The sequence below is a fragment of the Paramisgurnus dabryanus genome, chromosome 5 (assembly GCF_030506205.2).
Source record: "Paramisgurnus dabryanus chromosome 5, PD_genome_1.1, whole genome shotgun sequence".
Classification (NCBI taxonomy): domain Eukaryota; kingdom Metazoa; phylum Chordata; class Actinopteri; order Cypriniformes; family Cobitidae; genus Paramisgurnus; species Paramisgurnus dabryanus.
In genome coordinates, this window is record NC_133341.1 from 22,354,118 (window position 1) to 22,372,867 (window position 18,750).

The following is an 18,750-nucleotide window of genomic DNA, read 5'->3' on the forward strand; positions in this document are numbered from 1 at the left end:
CTGTTTACTGGGGAGACTTTGATGTATTTTGTTTTTAGCCTTTGTAATTCTTCACATAAGACCTAGAAGGTCACAGGCTTACAGTGTGTCACAATAGCACTCAGTCAATGGCATACTTTGTCTCTTTCACATTAATACCAACATGGTACACAGAAACCTCAACTGTCCCAAATCCCAAATGTGAAGAAAGTTCCAAAGTCATGACCTGAGGTGTTACGTGCAACATAGCAGCTACTTCACCCATCGTTTCATCTCAGAGAACGTTGTTTAAAATTCAGCCGGCGTTCCTGATGGAGTGCAGCCTGGTTTCTGTAGCTGGACTTTTCTAGCGCTGTCTGAATGTTTTTAGAGAAGTCTAAAAGGCTTGCATAGAGATTTGGAGGAATAGTCGCTCTTTTGATATGTGCAGTCCATGTTAAGACACGCAGGGTTGAAGTGATACAGCGCTTCCCAGGTCTCTTGGTCTAAGCCGCATAATAGAAGGAAGCAGCCCAACTTTTGCAGATCCGTCCCTCGCTGTGGGTAATAACTGGGTGGCCAGTGGTCTTGTAAATCACCTGCTTAACAATGACTTTCTCACCCTCTGCCCACACACACACTTTCCCCTATCGCGCATAGACAATCTTCACTTCCCGTGCCATTAGAAGAAAGTCAAACCTCCTGTAAAACTATAATTAAACCAGCAGTAAAACTCCCTCCATTCATTATTATCACTGTCACACATTCTATTGTGTTTGTTTGTGCTCTCACACACAAATATAACAACTACATGCTATTACTACAGTACTAGCAGAACAAGTTTTAGATTAGATAATTTCCTTTAAAATGACAAATCAAAATAAAGTGAGCGTTATTTTGTCACCATTCACTTAGCCTCATGTTGTTCTTAACCCTCTATGAGCTTCTTTATTTTGTTGAATGCAAACTAAAATATTTTGATTAAAGTTGGTATCCACACAGTTGACAGTACCCATTAACTTAGGAAAACAAATACTATGGAAGTCAATGGGTACTGTCAACTGTGTGCTTACCATCATTGATCAAAATATCTTCGTTTGTATTCAACAGAGGAAAGAAACTGAAATAGGTTTAAAACAACATGAGGGGGTGTAAATGCTGACAGAATTTAGATTTTTGGGCAACTGTCCCATTAAAGCTCCTATAAAACACACCGTTTTTGCCAATCTAATGTTAATCTTGGTTACCTACAAAGTAGTATTACATCCTTCATATGTGCAAAGAGTCTTTCGCATTTTTAGATTATTAACAGACAGAATGGCCATTCCGTTTTTTTTTTTTTTTTCGGAGAAAGACGAACACTTGAAAGCGTACCATGGGCGGAGCCAAAGAGTTACGGGCATGCGCAGCCTTTGGATACGAATATTACAGCTGTGACATCGATAGAAATCAAACTTAAATACATTTTTTTTTTTTAAATGACTATGGCTTACAATGAGATACCGCCTTACACGTAAGATACTGTCAGTAATTGATCAACTGGAATAACAGGAACAACATCAGCAACCATTACAGGAGGACGTCTCCATCTGGTAATAAATCCTTGTTTGTTTATCCACTATTTTAATTTAAAAAGCGACGTAAATCTTGATGTGTTTTTTGCATTTTCTCATTTAACTCTTTCCCCGCCAGCATTTTAAAAAAAAGTTGCCAGCGCCAACATTTTTCATGATTTTGACAAAAGTTTAATGCCTTCCTTCTTTAAATATATAAACATACAATATATGAAATTAAAGAACAGACCCTCTGCTTAAAAAAAACCATTTCATCCTACCTTCATTAGTTCTCTTTTTATCACCTCTCAAATATGGGTAGGTTTTTTCAAAAACACCAAATTTTGAGCAAAAAGCTGAGATAAGTGCGTTTCTGTGAATGACTTTTCATAGAGATCAGATTCAGAGCGATCCTCAAAACATACACGGACATACAGCTGTTTGCCCTAGAGTGATACTTCTGGGTTTTATAAGTTGCGGAAGATGTTGGATAAAAGCGGTATTACGGATTGCTGGAAATACTCGTCATGGACAGGGAAGCATTTTCTCTTAATTGACGAGTTAACGGGGAAAGAGTTAAATGTCGTAAGAGCAATACAATGCCAATTGAGGCGGAATTTTTTTTGCTGTTTTTCGTGTTGTTTACATAACATGCACGTACAGTATGCACAGATTGCAAACAAAACACGAGAGAATTTAATTTACTTACGCCTGTCGTTGCGACTCCTAACAGGTCTTTTAAAGTTGGGACCGCTCTATCAAGTGTAAACAAGTGGCAAATCTGGCATCAGACTGAGCCTTGTTTGTAAAGCAATCCTCTCGAAATGCAGCCAGGGAACAAACATAAACCCATTTACAATTACGTTGCTGTCCGCGAAAACAAACTGCATCCACTGTTGTCTTAAGACAGGGAAAGCTAAATAAGGTTTTTTCTCCTTACATCAAAAAACACACTTCTTTTGTCGAACCATTTTGTCACGTGCAGTGATATCGGTGACTTCTACTCGACGGAGCAATGCTAATGCGCATTCTTGCTCTCACTTGACGTGCAGGGCAGGTGTGCTTTTCTGTGGTTAAAGGCCCATAAAATGAATACGGGATCAATCATATCTGTCGTAACGGATACCCCCGTTCAAAAAAAAAAACTTTCCGAAACTTGTACAAAAAGGAGGCGTGAGTTTGGCCCAGAAATACTCTGTCACAAGTTCAACTGCTTTTTTTGACACTTTGCTTAAGTTTACATGAGGGGTGCAACACTTAAACTGTGTTAATAAGTCAGAATGCATGAAATAGCATTAAAGTTTCCCTTTAATATTTGCATTATGCAGTCTTTATGTAACTGTAAAATAATACAGTTGATTTTTAAACCCTTTAGGTGTCTCTTTAGGTGTTCGATCATAACACTGGCACACTGAATACCTCTTTCTGAGACTGGGAGTATTTGCACTCTTTGTATTCAGAGCAGAACCCGGTGCCCATAGCTATTCATATTCTACAGAGAGCTGCTCAGACCACTCTCATATCCAATGCACAATCCATCAATTTATTAATCCTCCAAAAACTATATATATATAAAACATACTAAGCTTTTCTTTCAAATTTTTTTCTCATTCTTCTTCTTTGACCACAGTTTTGTAATCCGAGGGTTTTGCAAAACATGTTAAACATTTATCAGCCTTTTGATGATATGTCTTTGCTCTAATATGTATATATTAGAGTATTTTAAATCAGAATCGATCGAAATTAAGTCAAAACCTCGAATGTCGAATTAAAAAATGGGAAACATGGGAAACAAAAAAACAGCACGTGCCTCCCACCTTAAGCTGAACTCAATCAGAGCATGCGCGTGTGCACAGCAGAGCGGCGTCTGTGACAGGACTGGTCGTTTTTCTGAACTGAGATCTGTTTAAGTTATTTCAACAACTTATTTCAGTTGCTTAAGAGTTATGAAAACAGCATTTAAACATGACTTATTGAGGTATAGTCTTACAATCTCGTCTGACGGTAATAAAAGCGCGTTTTTAAGGTGCAAAGTATTGACAGATGTTTATCTGACAGGAAGTTTAGTTTTATCCGGTATGTGCGTGTACCATATTTTTCCACTGGCAGGATGACTAACATGGTAGGGCATCTCCGGATTCAAGGTCAGATATTATATTTCATAAAAGTCTTTAAAAAAAATGTAAATTTCAGGAATCGAATCAAATCGTGACCTTGGAATCGAAAATGTAATTGAATCGAGGATTTGGAGAATCGTGACATGTGACATGTATATCATAGTCATAATTGACAGATTAATCATTATTGACATACAGTCTTGTTCAAAATAATAGCAGTACAATGTGACTAACCAGAATAATCAAGGTTACCAGTAGGTTCAGTAGATTCTCAGAAAACAAACAAGACCCAGCATTCATGATATGCACGCTCTTAAGGCTGTGCAATTGGGCAATTAGTTGAAAGGGGGGTGTTCAAAAAAATAGCAGTGCCTACCTTTGACTGTACAAACTCAAAACTATTTTGTACAAACATTTTTTTTTCTGGGATTTAGCAATCCTGTGAATCACTAAACTAATATTTAGTTGTATGACCACAGTTTTTTAAAACTGCTTGACATCTGTGTGGCATGGAGTCAACCAACTTGTGGCACCTCTCAGCTGTTATTCCACTCCATGATTCTTTAACAACATTCCACAATTCATTCACATTTCTTGGTTTTGCTTCAGAAACAGCATTTTTGATATCACCCCACAAGTTCTTAATTGGATTAAGGTCTGGAGATTGGGCTGGCCACTCCATAACATTAATTTTGTTGGTTTGGAACCAAGACTTTGCCCGTTTACTAGTGTGTTTTGGGTCATTGTCTTGTTGAAACAACCATTTCAAGGGCATGTCCTATTCAGCAAAGGGCAACATGACCTCTTCAAGTATTTTAACATATGCAAACTGATCCATGATCCCTGGTATGCGATAAATAGGTAAAACACCATAAACACCATAGTAGGAGAAACATGCCCATATCATGCTCCATGCTTCACTGTCTTCACTGTGTACTGTGGCTTGAATTCAGAGTTTGGGGGTCGTCTCACAAACTGCCTGTGGCCCTTGGACCCAAAAAGAACAATTTTACTCTCATCAGTCCACAAAATGTTCCTCCATTTCTCTTTAGGCCAGTTGATGTGTTCTTTGGCAAATTGTAACCTCTTCTGCACATGCCTTTTTTTTAACAGAGGGACTTTGCGGGGGATTCTTGAAAATAGATTAGCTTCACACAGACGTCTTCTAACTGTCACAGTACTTACAGGTAACTCCAGACTGTCTTTGATCATCCTGGAGGTGATCATTGGCTCAGCCTTTGCCATTCTGGTTATTCTTCTATCCATTTTGATGGTTGTCTTCCGTTTTCTTCCACGTCTCTCTGGTTTTGCTCTCCATTTTAAGGCATTGGAGATCATTTTAGCTGAACAGTCTATCATTTTTTGCACCTCTTTATAGGTTTTCCCCTCTCCAATCAACTTTTTAATCAAAGTACGCTGTTCTTCTGAACAATGTCTTGAACGACCCATTTTCCTCAGCTTTCAAATGCATGTTCAACAAGTGTTGGCTTCATCCTTAAATAGGGGCCACCTGATTCACACCTGTTTCTTCACAAAAATTATGACCTCAGTTATTGAATGCCACACTGCTATTTTTTTGAACACACCCCTTTCAACTAATTCAACTACTTTCCCAATTGCACAGCCTTAAGAGCGTGCATATCATGAATGCTGGGTCTCATTTGTTTTCTGAGAATCTACTGAACCTACTGGTAACTTGTTTGCCACGTAGCAATAAAAAAATATACTAAAAACCTTGATTATTCTGGTTAGTCACATTGTACTGCTATTATTTTGAACAAGACTATAAATGATGTGATACTTACCTGCTGGCATGAAAAAAACATAACCTGGAATAGTAAATGTATGCAGTGTTATGATTTTTGCATAACAACTAAAATCTTTTCATTTGCATAATAAAATTATCATGATATTTACCTACAGATTTGTTGTGTAAAGTATATTACAAATGTATCACCCAGCCTTAACTAATGCTGTTATTAGTCAAGAATCTAAAATGTGAGTAGTCTTGAGGATTGAAGGTCTTTCTTAAATTCCCCATTGCTTATCAAAACAGAAAGGCTGACTTTAAAGCCACTTAAATGATCAACTGTGCACACACATACAGGGGAATATAGACTCATGTGTTTAAAATAAGAATCCCTGAGTTTACGAGACCTCCGAGTCTCTCCAGGAATGTGACCCTTTTACTCGGCATGTTCATAACCAAACAAGTGTGTGGTGATACTCATATTGGAACTTTAATTGAAACCATTTGAAGTGTGAAAAATGTGTTCTTATTTGAATCATGTCTGCATTTCAAGCACATTGACCGACAAAGATACAGTATCTGATAATTGCTTGTGTGTTTTCACAGAGATTATTTTACAACTTAACACATTTGCTTGACATTTTAATTTGAAGCGCTAATTCCAACATCACGAATTGTAACAAATTGCTCTTACAGTATATTTATATTTGACTTTGTCCTAAATGGTTTAAATTAGCGTCCTCGTGTGCCAGGTCATAGAATGGAAGGTCACATTACAGTACATGTTTGTTTGTTTTGTTCCTAATATATTTTGTGTAATATTTCTGTCTGGTCTCTGGTGGCTTTATTGACTGTGTGTACGTGGATAGACTACTTACTGCTCTGGTGTTTATCTAGAGATTGGTGTACGTGTCTGGACTGTCAGTCTTTTACCTTATTACTGGGGTTCGTCTCTCTTTACATGTGTTGTGTCATAACAAGACTTTGATTTGAGCAGAGAAGTGGATAATGAGCTGTGAATAAGTGAACGTTTGGGTGCGCGCAGGGTATGTCAGTAGGACAGCTTAGACTGAAAAGCAGAGGTACATGTGTGTGGTGTGTTTGTGTGTGTCAGTCTGATCTTCAATAGATAATCTGATTGTGGTTTGGTGCCACAGTGCCTGCATAAAAATTAAGGAAAACTTTTTTTCTATCTAATGTAAATGACGTTTTCATGACATTATTCATTTTGAACTCATCAACATTTATGGACTTGCATTTATATTAAAGGTGCAGTTTGTAATGTTAAGAAGGATCTCTTAACAGAAATGCAATAAAATATACATAACTATTTTATCAGTGATGTATAATGACCTTACATAATAAACTGTATTGTTTTTATTACCTTAGAATGAGACATTTTATATACATACACCACAAGTCCCCTTACATAAGAGTCGCCATCATTTTCCTACAGTATCCCTAAATGGACAAACTTTTCTACAGAGAGCATTTTGTCCCTATGTTGTCTCAGACAACAATGTTTGGGCTTGTAGCGAGGGCAGTAGTTTGCCTCGTTCATATCGGTCGTTCACGGTAAAAATACTATTATGCATGACAACACAATAAAAACAAAAAATCAGTTGGAAAGGAAATATTACTTACCTCGATAGATATAAATGGATTGGAAATAGCCGGTTCCTCTGCTTAGGTTGGTTGACAGCTGAAAAGCTGGGTTGTGTGGGGGGAGGGACAACAGTTCGTTTTTACGACGGTGTGTTTGAAAGCATGTACTCCCAGACACTAGGGGGAGCTTGTAGAGAAATAACACTCGGACTTGCCTGGTGTCCCTTTAGCCATAAACCACGCGAACACATTGTATTATACCAAATACACAAAATAACGTTGTTTTTTAGCAATGAAATAGGTGCTCTCTAAGTTGAAATTGAATTACAGTGCATTAAAGGTATACATTTTTAGTATGTGTGTTACCTGGGAATCAAACCCACAATTTCTGTTCTGGTAGCACAGTTGAGCTGCAGGAAATCCTTAACAATCATTATGAGCAATTAGGGCTGGGACAACGCGTTGACGTAATCGATGACGTTGACGCAAAAAATACGTCAACGCAAAATATGCGTGTCGATTCGTCAGACCCAAAAAGGCGGCGCCGTAGAATAGTAGCAACGCAAGTGGCTTCAGTCCACGCTCGTTTCACACAGCAAGTGTGAGCAGTACGTGCGGCGCGTGTTTTGTGCTTCTTAAGTCTATAATTGTGTTTAAATCTGTCATTAAATGGACTAGAACAGCACGAAAACAATGTGGATTAAACAAATCAAGTTATAAAAGTTATACTGACCATCAAAAGGCACATTGAAGAGGTTTTGGTCATAAATGCATGTAAAATAAAGTAATTTGAACTTGAGATTTTTATACTGTTACTAAACTGCAAAGTATGCACTGCAAACGCTTTATTGAATGCTACCTCTGTCTAAGAATGCATTATTTTGCACTTTGTATAGTCTTTTTTTATTTTGAAATTTTAAGAGCAATGAACATATATTGAAATGTTTACATTCAGATATGTAAATCAACATGTTTAAATTGCTATTAGTTAATTAATGGGGAGAGAATCGAATTCGAATCGGACTGATAAAATGATTCGTTAGATTAATCGATGTATCGAAAAATAATTGCTAGATTAATTGTTAAAAAAGTAATCGTTTATCCCAGCCCTATGAGCAATGCCACTACTTACTCTTATTCATTGTTAACAAATGTTTGTAAAATTTCTCTTGTCACTCAAATTATGCTAAATAACAACATTAGTGTGTACAGTATACATTAGTTACATTACAAAGTAGTTTATGAAACAAATATACTATAAATTGGCATTTAAAGGAGCCATCCATGTTTTAATGCAAACATGATAATGTTATGTTCAAAATTAGACCTAGGAGGATTTTATGTTTATATCGAGAGAGAGAGAGAGAGAGAGAGAGAGAGAGAGAGAGAGAGAAATTCTTTGTGAAACTGACATTGACAACATTATCGATAAAGTTGCTGAGAGCAGCGAAGTCTTGCTGACCTTCAGTGCTACTGTAAGTCTCTTAAATAATCGCTTCTGCTTTTGTAATGTAGATGTAAAGTTACTGACAGCTTGGCTTGTCTAGCGTTTGTTAAATTCTCAGTGTAATGCTCGGTGCAGACCTACAGTAAGCTACTACTGTATATAAATACGGACTGCTTCAATGCCCCTATATAGGCTCCATATTTATATTTTTAAAGAATGGCCATAGTGTGAGAATTAAGTTTAAGTAAGAAACAATGAGTTTTTCTTTGTGCTTAAAACAAACTCCTGGCCTGAAATGATCTACTTGTAGTATGGCCCTTATCACCACAGGAAGAGATGCCGTGGATTTATAGCTATATTTTGTATTTAAGTTTTTCCCTTTTTGTTGGTTCTTTATTTTTCTCTCTCAGGATCTCATTTAGCAGGTTTGCGTTTCTGATCATCACCGCTGTTGTAAAGAAACCCAAGATTGACATTTTTGTATTTGATCATGCATATCAGGAGAAATCAAATTGTTGTTTTTTCTTGTCTGCTGTCAGCATTTGATAGGAACAAGCTGTGATGTTTATAGAGTATTTTGTTTGAACCATAATCAGCGACGATGCATTTAAAATGCGATCTTTGCTGAGTTGCCACCTTTCAAAACTTCTAACGATGAAACTCATTGCTTTTCAAATCTTGACGTGCTGGGACTCTAAGCAAACATCGTACATGCCCTTGCGTAAGATGCTTTTTAAATATTCTATGCTAATAAATATATTTACAAGACGAGAACAGTTGCATGTGCATTGCGTATCTAACTTGAGCCTTCGTTTTCTCTGTCTGTGCAGTATGTTAACCTTTCTTCACAGTTTTCCTTCATTTTGAACAACTAAAGCACATAGATAACTTTGTTTATTTATTTAGTAACACTTTTTATGTTGTCCCGTTTGTGTGGTTCAGTGATCACAGTCTGTTTGGTGTTTGTGTCTGTTGTAGTAAAATAAAGGTTCCTAACATGAATTATTCTAGGCTGAGTGTGAACAAATTTAGGCTGTTAGTGTTTGATAAGGAACGACGCGATTCTGCATGGGCGTGCATTTGCGCAGCCATTTGGAGTTTGAGAAGGATTGGTTTAAATGTGAAAGATGCAGGTGGGAGTCGGATTTACTTTCATATAATTTGCTGGCGGGTTAACGGAGGTGGAATGTGTTTATGATGCTTTATTATGATGCTGGGGAAAACTGTCCTACTGCAACCTATAGCATTTTTTGGAACATTTGTGTGAATCAGTTGCAGCATTAAAAGCAACATGGACCATTTTGAAGAAAAAAAACATTATAATTTAATAGAATATTATAACAAAAGTCATAAAAAAGTAAAAAGTAAAAAGTATTATAAAAAAGTCACAATTAAAAATAATTAATATTTGTTAAAGCAACACTATGTAGTTTTTTTTACCTTTAAATAATGTCTCTAAAAATTTTATAGAACAACTTTTAACTGGACAAATTGTACTGTTGCTGCAACCTGAGCAGCCTCCTAGCTGCTACAAGCACACTCTGAAAGTGGCGGTGGAGGGTAGGAAACACAGCTCCGCCCCTCCCCCTGCCTGCAGAAGAGTGTCTGATACCAGGCACTGTTGCGCTTTTCAACCACATGGGGGAGCTGTAAATCATTTTTACATGGAAACTACATAGTGTTGCTTTAATATTAAGTTTGACCTTCATTTCTAAGTAGGTTACAGGTCACTGCTCCATTTTAGATACAGATAGTTACAGTTTATGTGACACTGCGCGTGAATGAAATCCAGGCTAAAGTCTTAATTTGGATTTTGGAGCATCAAAGTTTGATTTTACATTGATTTTAATATTTGTAATGGCCATACTCAGTCAAAATTAAAGATATCAAGGAATGTTTCCACAGATAGTTCTGTAAATTATGGGAAGGATTTTATGCAGAAAACAGCATTTCACAAAAAATGACTTTATATGGGATTTTCACAGACTGGGTCACATATTGTATTTGTTTTGAGCAGGGCCAGACGGAACCAGCAGACTTTTTTGCTTTTCTGCTGAATTTTTTTTTTTTGGAAAATTCTGCAGAATTCTGCAAAATGATTTTAAATGGTTTATGTGTGCTTGTCAATGACGGCTACTGCTCACAAACAGGCACAAAGGCGGTGTATGTGTGCTTGTTAATAACGCGCATTAAATCCACAGAATTCCGCAGAGTTTTCCATAAAAATCAGAGGGCACGGATTCCATTTGGACCTGTTGATGAGTTGTACAGTCTGTTTCATTTAGTTGTTTAATAATATTCCTAAATTTTTTACATATGGACTCTATATAAAAGCCCCTTGTGAATAAAAACAGTGAAATCAAAGTGCTACCATCTGTTTTTATTATAGCAGCAAAAAATCTTTTTTTTAGTAATTTAAAAAAAGTGTGTATTGTGCTCTCTGTGGTTACATCAATATACAGTACTGTGGAAAAGTCTAAGGCCACCATGCTACCATTAGATGTATTGTTTTTGCAATGCTATAGTGATCTTATATAATGTTTTCTCAGTCTCTTTATTAGAATACAACCAAAAATACAGAAAATGTGTATGTAGTATTAAAACTGTTTAAAAGTATAAGCTGAAGTGTCAAATATTTATGGTAAACTCCCCTTACAGTTGAGCAATAGCAGGCAGTTGCAGGATCTCTTAAACCTAAATAAAATTAAAATTAAATCCTTATTTCTAATCCTAATCAAATGACTTCAGGACTTCAGTCTCCTCAAAAAAGCTCAAGATGTGTTTCATGCCAATAGAGGTCTCACTAAATACTTACTGATGCCTGAAGAAAACATGTAGTTCTGAAAATTGTTTTAGGTTTGTGCATATATTTCCTGTATTTTCTGTTTGCATATTAATAAAAAGCGAAAAATAAATACGGATGGAAATTAAAACTGCACCAAAACAACAAAGCTGAAGACTTTTGCACAGTACTATATAAAAAAAGTACCACAAAAATGATGTTTAGTCTATTCCCACCCATAACCTAAAATGTGTGTGACACCCCAAGTGTAAAGTGCCCGCCCCTGAACCCTCAATCTCTCCTGCTTTGTGCTTAAGCCATTCACAGTTCTGATTAAAATTCTTTCTCGCTATCAGTCAGTGAGTCTTGTCTGAAATCATTCCTCAACTTTTTTCCATTCCCCCTCTCATATGTAGCAGACAAAAGGACAAAAGTAGAGAAAAGAAGAGAATAGAGCACGAGAGTGCCTGGGTAAAAAAGTGGGGAAGAAAAACAAAGTTTTGTGCAGCAGCGTTGCCCCCCTCTCAGGGCCATGCTCTTTTGGCATGTCGGCTGGGTGGAGTCTCTCTCTCTCTCTCTGTGTCTGTGTGTCTCTCTCTCTCTCTCTTTCCACTCCAGCTGCGTCTGTCTGTCAGCCCCTCCCCCTCGTCTGACCCTTGTCTGCATAGATGCTGTTTGTGGAGAACAAGAGTACAAAACTCTAAGCTGTGAACGCGGTACAACTGCCTTCTGGGAAGAATCTATTCACTCACACACACATTCACCCCCCTTCTCCTAGGGTTTTGTTCCTGCACCGGACAACTTTTTCCCTGGACCTCCGTGTGTGAGCTGTTCTTCTTCTCTCGGTTTTCTGATTTTCATTAAAGGACTATTCTCATAGCATCACATAGGACTGTCAAGAGCATCCCTGAGAATCCTTTATTTGCACCAACGCATGCAGCATCCTCACTCTACGAAGGTGGAGGCGGGTTTTTCTCTCCTTGAGAGGATTACGAGCATGTGTTAGAAAGAGCGTGTGTGTGTGTGTGTTAGAGAGGGAGAGAGAGAGAGAGAGAGAGGGGGGAGAGAGACAGACGCAGAGAACACGTAAGGAGACGAGAGACGGAGTATTTTCGCGCATGTGACCGTCGGGAAAGGATGGCTCTGTGGCTCTGAGCTGCCTCGGCTCTCGCAGGACGTTCTCGCATAATAAGGCTAACAAAAAGAAACCCACTCACAAGAGAATACTGTTCTCCGTGCGTTTTTCCCAGAGGCTTATCCAAACAGGATTTCCGTGATGCCGGCTGAAGTGAAGCAGGTCAGTTTCACTGTTCACTTGCTCCCCATATGCCCTTTTCTCTTGTTATTCTTTCTTTTCTCTAACAAACATTGTCTCTGCCTTGGAGAGAAATGGGTCTGTTTTTATTTTTCTTTTATAATCTTTCCCGATTTCATATAACCTATGCATCTCGTGCAAAATGAGTACTGTTGTGTTTACATGCTTTGCGCTGTCAACACTCATCGTGGTCTATTTTATGCAGTGCATCCAGTCCAAATCTACTGTATTCATTTGGTAGTAGAAGATAGCTGTCAATAATGTTCCCGTTACGTCAAGCAGCATTCATAATCAGATTTTAAGCTGATGTCCTGTGCGAGGATCTGATAAAGACAACACAGACAGATTCATGGTATAAACATGTAAAGTGGTACTGAAAGTTGCTCCTTGATGAAAAGAAACCAGAATAGATGTAGTGGCTTGGTGGACATCCTCCCTTCCTGCTTCGTGCTGGACTCATCAGTGGTCACCAACTATTTCTTCCCTTTGTTTTGGAGCTACCCCATTGCCGGGCAGAGCAATGGGCAGATCAAAGGAATGTGCTTTTATTATCTCCGTGTTTGTGTAAGCTGGGGGATTTTCTAAAGACGTCTTCCCGAAAGAGTGCCGTGTCATCCGGTGCTGTATGATTGTGCCAATTAGACAATTATTTCAGGCAAATAGCGTGTTTGGAAGGTTCTGAATGAAAGCAATTGTCATTGGTCTGTGCTAATGAATTTCTGACACTGTTGAGTTATAAACAGGCTGAGAATTTCCTTGTTGTGGAAAGACATTTTGACAACCGTCCGCTTGGCACCGTTAATCTGTTAACGGCCGTCTCACGGATGACTGCTGCTGGATAAATGGCACACAATCTATAGTAGCAGTTCCTTCCTTTAACCACACACACACGCAATAAGCAAAAGAAACTCTGAAGGCACAGAATTTGTAGCGTATATGTCCATAAACCCCCTATCGGCACAAGACGGACATTCCTGCCATTCTTAGAGGTTCGTTCACGCTATATCTAACCTTTGCTAACCTCTGTACCCAGCCGAACATTCCTTAAGACTGACACCTGCTTGTGAGGTCAGATAGATGTGTCACAGAAGGACGTGAAGATCAAGAAGCTCTGTTTTCTGCTGGGGTATCTCATGAAGTTGATGTCGTCTGTCATTTTGGTTGCTAGATTAAGGCTGCGAGTAAGGAGGAATAGAGAGCTAAATATGACATCATAATGCAGGGGTCATGACCCCACAGGGGCAGCAAATATGCATATGGGTTTTGGAAAAACTGCAATTTGTATGACCTTACTGGAAAAAAGTTTCTTTAAGGCAACCTGTGCACAGCTTTTTGAGTTTATTCAACTTTTGGGCCAGATCAGTTTAACGTCACATGATCTTAAAAAAATAACCAACAAGTAAATTGTATGCTGGGAATTTTCAAACTCTTGCTTAATTTCAAATTGTTTTTCATATTACACAGTTTAGCAATTTGGGGAAACTTTTTGGTTTTGGTCAAATACACAAGTGTCAGGGGTCTCCAACCTTTTTGTGAGCAAGGGCTACCACCACAATGGATAAAACAGTTGGGATGGCTACTTTTTGATGTAGTCTACTCAAAACATTTTTGTTTTACTTGTTGATTTTATTTTATTTTTCTTGTTGATATGTTTTAGTATTGTTTAAAATGTTAAAATACGTAAACCAAGCCAAGCTAATATAAAAAATATGTAATAAATAAATATTACAATTGAGACTATTAATAGAATGTGCTTTGGCGGGCACCTCACAATATCTGTGACACTGTACCTGGTCCACGCGGGCACCACGTTGGAGACTCTTGGTCTAAGTTTAGTCAACAAAATCATCTTTGTAAGCATCATGATCTATAAAAAAAAATGCTGGGTTATTTTTAACCCAGGTTTGGTTACAAAAGGGACAAACCCAGCGGTTGGGTAAAATTAATCTAGAACATTTTGGTAATTGACCCAAGAATGGGTTAAACAGCCTGACATTTTGGGATAAAACAACCTTGCATAGGTTAAGTAACATCCCAACGGGTTGGGTTTGTCCCTTTTTGACGCATTGTCTCATTTAAAAAATCTTTGTTCAAGTTACTCCATTACCTTTGTTTGGATAACATTTAAAGTTGTTTTTTACAGTGCTGTATCTTACATATGTTATATTTTTACAAGATTAAGTCATAATTTTCTAGCTGTAGGTCAAACCAGTAGGTTAAATATGCAGTACAACATCAAACACCAATGAACTGAATATTACAAGCCAGTTGATGCAAAAAGTGAATTTATTTGTGCTGGATTCACCGCTCGGGTTACATTATGATCAAATTCCAAACTACAGTGAATATCAAAGGATTATAATACCTCTGTTTTCAGTTATAGTATAATTGGATTTTCACAAAGGATCCAAGTAAGCATTCAAAACATTGCACATTGACTACACATCTTTCCTATTTTCTGCCTTGTATTGCCTCTAAGCCAGCAACTGATGGATGCCATTCCTCCTTTGTGCTCCAGAATGCACAAATCTAAGAGAAATGCGTTTATATTTACACTTTGCAGTTACGCGTGTCCAGTACGAGTCTGGGTAGGAAATGCTTGCGATGCCTTTTCTTAACCGACATCCACTTTGGCTGCTTTACGGCGAGTCCAAGTCCAACAAAGATTACCATCCTCAGCCCTCAATTACATTGGGGTGAATCAGCCTGCTTAAGTCTGTCTGAGTTAAATATAAACGTCTGATAGTTCAGTTGACGGTGGCAGTAACATTACTGCAAAAAAGATTTAGCCTCATCAAAACTGCCAGCTGTCTGCGAAAAGAAAATGTATTTCTTAGTTCAAAGAACCATTCATATTTCATTTGGGCTAAGACTGTTGACTCGCGGTTGATCATTTCAAACGTTGCAATTTCCCAAAGTTATTTCACACTTTTGTGGGACAAATTGGGTGTGTAGACTCTGGTGAACTGCTTTAACCCCCATTAGCTCAGCGGTTCTGTCTATTCCTCTTGATTCACCTTCCTGTCTGGAAAAGTCTCGCTTTTGTAAGACATTGGCTATTCACTGTACCATGGTGTGAATCAGTACTTAAAGACAAATTAGAGCAGAAGAAGCTGAATTGTGGTTGTGAATGGTGCAAGAAAGGTCAGTGACCCAAAAGACTTCTTGGTAATAGTCCTGGTGGCACTATAGGACCCCAGGGGGAGTCTGAATGCTGGATGCTTAAGCCAGACTATCGGGTCTGATGGACGGGGGTGGTGCACGAGGGCATGATGGAGAGGGTTCAGATGTCTCGCTCTTGCAGCTGCAATGCCCATATCAGGGCATTTCAGAATCTCAGGCATGCTGGAACAAAGATCCACTTCACCTCTTGACGTTGAGTGGGTGTCAGGGCTGTAGAAGAGGTGATGGCTTCAAAATAACAGCTGGGCCTCAGCTAAATATCATTTATCATTTTATGCTTACTTAGAAACCCTTCTCCCTTGCGATACCACAGCCCTGATAACTTGCGAAAGGCATACCTGAAAATGAGTGGCTGGTTTTGGATAAGCAGCCCAGGCTTGGATCGTATCGGCTCTAGGGGACCTGTGCAACACCGGACGTGTCTTGAAAGCCTGGCGTGCTATCTGGAGGTCGGTCACATCACTTTACTGTACGTTGTCCAGTAACCTATTTGGCATGCTTACTGTGTGCCTAATATAGACCTGACTTGCTTGCCTAGGTTTTCTTATGCGACACCCACATGCGCAGTGGCACCATCTGACCCCTCCATAACGCTCCTGTCAAACTGTCTCTGCTTCTTGGCCTATCGCTCAATCTTTTTCATGAAAATCTGTTCTCTTACTCTGAAGGCTGTTAATGGAGAAGCTTGTCTGTTAAGGGGCTGAATTTTTATCAGCGTGAATCTTTTATCATACAGGTTAATTATCTCATTTATTTTTATGCTCATCAAGCATTGCTAATGCACTGTTGTGGCAAATAATTGTGTTTATGATTGTTTTTCAACTAATTTTAGGTCAAGTTGAGTTGAATTGTTGGTAATTGTTTTTTTTACTCAGTAGGTGTTTATGCAGTGAGATTTATTGGCTGATTTGTTCCAAGATGAACATTTTAGTTTTGTAATGAAAAAATATTAATATGTTGACACTGTTATATTTTTGTGCACAAATCAACGTTTAACCATTTCAGCATACGCCTTCAGATCGAAATGTTTTAAAGATCATAAAAATCGAGGTTTTAATATGAAAAAATGTTAATATTGTTGTTATATTTTTGTACACAATGTCACAAATCAATGTTTAACCATTCAAGCATACACTATCAGATCTAAATGTTTTTAAAGGAAATGTTGATGTCTTTCTTTGTTCAGTCGAGAAGAAATTATGTTTTTTGAGGAAAACATTCCAGGATTTTTCATTTTTTAATGGACTTTAATGGACCCCAACACTTAACAGTTTTAATGCAGTTTAAAATTGCACTTTCAAAGGACTCTAAACGATCCCAAACGAGGCATAAGAGTCTTATCTAGTGAAACGTGAAAAAATAAAAAATATGCACTTTTAAACCACCTTTCGTCTTCCTCCGTTCGTATGATGAGCCAGCGCGACCTCACGTAATTGCGTAATGAAGTCGAAAGGTCAGGTGTTACATGTATGAAACGACATTTGCGGACCATTTATAACAATACAACAACGTCGGATTGGTCCTCTTTCTCCACACTTGTAAACACTGGGGCGTAATTTAGCATATGTCATCCGTGACCTCTTGATGTGATGACGTATTAAGTGAGGTCACGCTGGCGTGTCACATGAACGGAGGAAGACGAGAAGTTGTGGTTTGAAAGTGCATATTTTTTATTTTTCTTGCCAAAAATGACAATCGTTTCGATAGATAAGACCCTTATGCCTCATTTGGGATGGTTTAGAGTCCTTTGAAACTGCAATTTTAAACTAAATTTAAACTGTTAAGTGTTGGGGTCCATTAACTCTTTCACCGCCATTGACGAGATATCTCGTCAATTAAGAGAAAACGCTTCCCCGCCAATGACGAGATTTTCTGTCTTTCCGCAATACCGCTATTATCCGCAACTTTTTAAACCTGGAAGTATTGCCCTATGGCAAGCGGCTGCATGTCCGTGTCTGTTTTAAAGATCGCTCTGAATGGGAGCTCTATGAAAAGTCCGTCACAAAAATGGAATAATCTCTGCTTTTTGCTCAAAATGTGGTGTTTTTGCAGAAACCTACCCATATTTAAAAGCTGATTACAAAAGAACCACTGAAGGTAGGAAGAAACGATTTTTTTTTTGTTTGAAAGCAGAGGGTCTGTTCTTTCATTTGGTATATTGTATGTTTATATATTTAAAGAAGAACATTTTCTGGAAGGCATTAAACTTTGGTGAAAATCATGAAAACGCTGGCGCTGGCTGGCAACTTTTTTAAAAAACGCTGGCGGTGAAAGAGTTAAAGTCCATTAAAATAAGAAAAATCCTGGAATGTTTTTTTCAAAAAACTAAATTTCTTCTCGACTGAACAAATAAAGACATCAACATTTTGAATGAATTGGTGGTGAGTAAATTATTTTGATTTTTTTTTAAGAAAATTGACTAATCCTTTAAGATCCTTAAACATCTTTCAATTGAGGTAGCTTTTGCATCTTCAAGGTTTTGAATCCACGGTTTTATAGTCCACTGCAGGGAACCCAGTTCTCTATCGCACACGCATGGGTACCGCTGTGCCTTTCCCATGCCTGTTTACTCAGCCCATGTTTTCTGTTTGTTTGGTAATGTTTCTTTTCCTCTTGCTTGTTAGGTGGACTTGTCCCCCTGTAGCTTTCAATCTATTTGTATGGAAGATGATAAAAAACGTAGTGGTTGAGATTAGGCTGATAACGGCAGAACAATCCTGTCTGTAAACATAAAGGGCAGGAGGGGTGAAGCTGATCAGGAACCGGAGACTGTGTGTGTGTGTGTTTGTGTTTGTGTGTGCATGCGTGCGTGTGATAGCAGGTGACGACACAGGATTAGTGGCAATAGACCCAGACCGCTATCTCAGCTTGGGTTATCCTATATTCGGCTCTGCTATATCTCTCCCTATCTCAGGGAAAGAATTGATGTGTAAAATGGAACAGAGAATGTTTTTCTGGGTAGGTGTTTGTGTGTTATGTATGTACAAAACCACTTCGTTGGTGCAGTGCAAAGTTAATGGGTTCGATACCCAGGGAACAC

At 38.2% G+C, this 18,750-nt stretch overlaps 1 protein-coding gene across 12 annotated transcripts in view; it reads left to right on the plus strand.

Moving 5' to 3' along the window:
* Positions 1–18,750, plus strand: part of arvcfb (ARVCF delta catenin family member b) — a 282,072-nt gene that overhangs the window by 134,100 nt on the left and 129,222 nt on the right. Inside the window, exon 1 of one of the 12 annotated variants that reach the window (XM_065250339.2) lies at positions 11,867–12,509. The exons of the other annotated variants lie outside the window; for them this stretch is intronic. Coding sequence (XP_065106411.1) covers positions 12,489–12,509 — 21 coding nt within the window. The 5' untranslated portion in view covers positions 11,867–12,488. Of the gene's footprint in view, positions 1–11,866; positions 12,510–18,750 lie in introns of those variants that run through there. 12 annotated transcript variants of the gene reach the window in all.